Source organism: Penaeus vannamei, chromosome 2, assembly GCF_042767895.1.
Source record: "Penaeus vannamei isolate JL-2024 chromosome 2, ASM4276789v1, whole genome shotgun sequence".
Classification (NCBI taxonomy): domain Eukaryota; kingdom Metazoa; phylum Arthropoda; class Malacostraca; order Decapoda; family Penaeidae; genus Penaeus; species Penaeus vannamei.
In genome coordinates this window covers 32868106-32873105 of record NC_091550.1, presented here as the reverse complement: position 1 = coordinate 32873105, position 5000 = coordinate 32868106, and the positions used below count along the sequence as shown (strand labels likewise).

The following is a 5000-nucleotide window of genomic DNA, read 5'->3' as shown; positions in this document are numbered from 1 at the left end:
CTTTAGCCGCCCACTCCCACCCGCGGGCGCCGAGGTGGCCTCCTCCCCGCATCTGCCTCCCATACCCTCGTCGCCGCCCTTATCACGAATGCCGTTCCCTTGGCCCTTAGGGAACGGGGGACGCCGGGTGTTGGCGTAATTCTCAGCGAAGATGCAGACTGACTGAGCAAGCATTATGCGCTCACAGATACCCCGTGCAGCTGCTTCGCTTTAGATTTGTGTTTTCATAATGACAGGAAAGGCATTGCGAGATTATGGCCTGGAGGTGTGCGGGAGGGGCTGTTAGGCAAATATCCTCATCCTCTGACGGGGGGAATTTCGTGCTTTGTGTGTAATTGAGCCATTGTTGCAGGTCATCCAGGCTTTAACCCTTAAAACCTAAAGCGATAAATCTGAGAAAACAACTGCTGTTATCACTAACAATTTTACTAATTCGCGGTTTTAGTTGTAAATACGTACCATCAGAAGATGTAGCATGAAATATCTTCAGTAAATATTTTTTCCTCGCTGCTAGTTATCTTCCCCGCCATACAGTTTGCAACTTATCAATTCCGGCAACAACGGTTTAGTCAGCACGACCAGTTGACCGTGCACTCGCATGCGCCCTTCTTCCGTGGAGGCATTTGGTCCGTCTGCATCTTTTCCTTTTCATCTTCGGGATCTCGCGAAGCTGTCGCACGTAAGGCTGCGTAAAAAGACCCTCAGACGGAATATTCTAACAAAGCAAGATCAACAACAGAAAAGGCTTCTTGGGACCTCTATGCTGTATACTTCTCAAATAAGACCTGTTTTATCCGGTCAAGATAAACGAATATTCTAAATCTAGATGTAGATCAGAGCCATCGTACTACTCCGTGATACATCACGTCGGGACAGAACATGGCTGCTTGAAACTTCAGTTACAACTGCATCCCGCTGCTTCTTGACATACTGCGTGAGAAGGAAAGGGAAAGCGAGCGAGCGAACAAAAGACAGAGAGAGAGAGAGAGAGAGAGAGAGAGAGAGAGAGAGGGGGAGGGAGGGAGGGAGGGAGGGAGGGAGTTAGACAGAGAGAGAGAAAGAGAGAGAGAGAGAGAGAGAGAGAAAGAGAGAGAGAGAGAGAGAGAGAGTGAGAGTGAGAGAGAGAGAGAGAGAGAGAGAGAGAGAGAGAGAGAGAGAGAGAGAGAGAGAGAGAGAGAGAGAGAGAGAGAGAGAGAGAAAGAGAAAGAGAGAGAGAGAGAGAGAGATAGAGAGTGAGTGAGTGACTGACTGAATGAGTGAGTAAATGAGAGAGAGACAGGGAGAGAAAGAGAGAGAGAGAGATAGATAGATAGATAGAGAGAGAGAGAGAGGAAAATAGACAGACAGACAAACTAACAAAAATAGAGACAGATAAAGAAGAAAAGACATACATAAATACATATATACATACATACATACTGACAGAGAAGGTATGCACAACCCCCCTCCCCCCTTACCTGTGACGACGAGGGTAACGGCCAGGATCTTGGGCGGCTGCGTGGCCACCTGGCAGCGGTACTGGCCCTGGTCCTCCACCTGCGAGCCGTTGATCAGCAGCCTCCAACGCCTCCAGCCGACGCCGCTGTCCGAGGCGACGGAGTACCTGCGGAAGGCGGCGAAGCAGGGCGAGAGTCAGGTGTCGCCAGCAGTGTTTATGCGAATGACGGAAGTAAGATCAGTAAGTGATAATTAGAGTCACGAAAGTTTGCTTGTTTGTTTGTTTTTGTTTTGCGTTTTGTGTGTATGTGTCTATGAGTGTGAGTGTGTGTGTGTGTGTGTGTATCTTTTTGAGTGTGCATGCGCGTTCGTGTGCGTGCTTGAGCCATAATTTTCCACTGACAGAGTAGCCGTGCTCTGGGAGACTGAAGACCAGTTTTTTTCCCCGATTACCGAACTGCCATTATAAAATTGACCCATCACGCGGAAGGAAGAAAATGTGTCCATGAACTTTTAGCTAATCCGTCACGAAACGTCTTCATCGTTCCCATGCCTCGGTTTCTTTCACAGCAGGGGGGAGGGGGAAGGAGGAAAGGGAGAGGGGGAAGGAGGGAGGGAGAGAGGGGGATGGAGGGAGGGAAGGAGAGAGAGGGAGAAGATGGGAAGGATAGAGGAGGAGAAGGAGGGAGGGAGAGAGAGGGGGAAGGAGGGAAGGATAGAGGAGGAGAGGGAGAATGAGAAGGAGGGAGGGGGGGAGAGAAAGGGGGAAGGAGGGCGAGAGAGGGGGAAGGAGGGAAGGATAGAGGATAGGAGAGAGAGGGGGAAGGAGGTTGAGAGAGAGAGAGAGAGAGAGAGAGAGAGAGAGAGAGAGAGAGAGAGAGAGAGAGAGAGACTGACAGACAGATAGATAGATATGCAGAGAAAGACAGGCAGCTAGATAGAGAGAGAGGAGAGAAATGGGGAGAGAGATAGACAGAGAGTCAGAGCCAAAGGGTTAAAGAAAAAGGCAAACAAGTGATTAGCCAACGGAGAAAAAAGATAAGGATAATGATAATAATGATTTTAAAAATCCAGCTCAGCGCAGCACTTTTTATCTCCTTGTGTGCAATTAAAACTTTCAAAGTTTTCCCTTCCCTCATTAAACTGAATGCCCGTCAGAGGTCCTTCATCCCGAAGAGGGCGAGAGCCTGAAGACGCCGCCGCGGAACTCCTTGGGAGGATGGATGGCTGCGGGCGACATCTCGGCCGTGTGTGTGTGTGTGTGTGTGTGCGTGTGCGTGTGTATGTGTATGCGTGTGTGTGTGTGTGTGTGTGTGTGTGTGTGTGTGCGCGTGTGTGTGTGTGTGCGTGCGTGCGTGCGTGCGTGTGTGTGTGTGTGTGTGTGTGTGTGTGTGTTGTGTGTGTGTGTGTGTGTGTGTGTGTGTGTGTGTGTGTGTGTTTGTGTTTATGAATGCCATATCAGGTCATCGGATATTGTCTGCCATATAATTATATTCAATAACAGCGTCTAAATAAGATTATGATATCGTAGCCATGAAGCCAGGAATGTTCAGCGGGACCTCAGTGACCTGGGCTCAACAGTTCCATACGTTATCTGTGTCTTCGAATGTTTCGTCTCCATTCGCTTCAGTAAAAGTTTTCATTCGTTGTTTTGTCGCCGCGAAAAGTTCGTCGCGTGTCCGTTGCTGTCTCTCGTGTGTATCAGTTAAACTCCATGTAGCATTAGAACCAACATGTGCTTGAGTGTAATAGTTGGGTAAGGGCTCTCACCGCACTTGCAGACGGAATGAAATGATTTGAGCATTTAAAATTATGAAGTACTGTAGTCAAGTGTGCATATAAATAGCCATGCGTGAATGTTAGATGTAAAGTGTGACTATAAATACTTTTAATGTGAACAAACATCACTGGGATAAAGGTATAAATGAGAATTAGTAACTACAGAGTATTCGATACTCATTCATACTTTTTTTCCATCTTTATACATCGCGTGTAGGCAAATAGTGTCAGTTTAATTGCAATTTATCACGAATCAAGTGTATCGCACCATGTAATTTGCAGCTTGTCTTAGTGCAACTCGGTAATGTTATCTATCACGCAACTTCTTGTGTATTTTATGAATTACTTAGGCGGCTCCACAAAAATTCTTCCAAGGTTCTACAAAATGTTCTAACTCAAGAATTAAACAAACATACTCCTTATCCTCTCTCCTTTCTCTCTTATCCTCCTCTGTTTGCATCTTTTCGATATAATTTTGGAAGTGGAGTTTGGGCAATGAATTTTTCATCACTGATAATACAACGGGGGGGGGGGGGGGGGGGGGGAGCGCTGCTGATGACGGTAAAATATTAATAATGATGATAATGATAATTATAAAAATGATAATGATGATGATGATGATGATGATGGTGATAATGATAATAATGATAATATATAACAATGGAAATAATAAAGATAATAAAAATAATGATAGTGATCAAAATAATAACAAAAATAACAGTAAAAATAATGGTAATAATAATAATTATTATTATTACTGGCGATAATCATAGTAATGATAGTAGTATTAATAATAAGGAAAATGATGATACTGCTAGTAATAGTAAAGTAAATAATGATTAAAGTAATAATAATAATAATAAGAGTAATAACAATAATAATAATTAAAAACAATAATGATAACAATATTTATAATAATACTAATGATAATAATGAAAGTGATAATAGTAATGATGATGATAATAACAGAAATAATGATGATGACCATAATGATAATAATGATGATGATGATGACAGATGTATATAAATATATGTATGTATATATGTTTGTCTATGCATACGTATATTTATTGTCCTGGGTAAGACTATAAAATGCACTCAAATGATGATGATGATGATGATGATGGTGATGATGATGATGATAATAATGATAATGATAATGATAATGATAATGATAATGATAAAAATAACAATAATAAAGATAATAACAACGGTAATAACAATGATGATAATGATAATAGAAATAATAATTTTAATAATAATAGATATAGAAATAATGATAAGGATATTAATACAAATAGTGATGATAATAATGATAAAATAGAATAAAACAATAATAATAAAAATGATAATAAGGATAATATAAGTAATATCAACAACAACAACAATAATAGTAGTAGTAGTAATAGTAATAAGAAGGATAATGATGTTGATGGCGATTACAGTAATGATAATAATAATATTAGTAATTTGAATAACAATGATAATAATAATGATAACAATAATAATGATGATGATAATAATAATAACATTGATAAGAACAATGGTAATAATAACAATAATGAAAATAATGACAATAATGACAATAATAACAATGCTAATAACAGAAATATATTACTATTGCTACTACTACTTCTTTCACAGCAGAGGGGGGGGGGAGGGAGGGAGAGAGAGGGGGAAGGAAGAGGGGAGTGAGAGAGGGGGGGAGGGAGGGAAGGATAGAGGGGGAGAGGGAGAGGGGGAAGGAGGGAGGGAAGGAGAGAGAGAGGGGGAAGGAGAGAAGG

The 5000-nt window shown here is 41.8% G+C and overlaps 1 protein-coding gene across 1 annotated transcript in view; it reads right to left on the bottom strand.

The window, feature by feature from the left end:
• Positions 1–5000, bottom strand: part of LOC113826668 (hemicentin-2) — a 55454-nt gene that overhangs the window by 6659 nt on the left and 43795 nt on the right. Inside the window, exon 5 of the mRNA XM_070127354.1 lies at positions 1458–1603. Within this exon, the coding sequence (XP_069983455.1) occupies positions 1458–1603 (146 nt within the window). The remainder of the gene's footprint in view (positions 1–1457; positions 1604–5000) is intronic.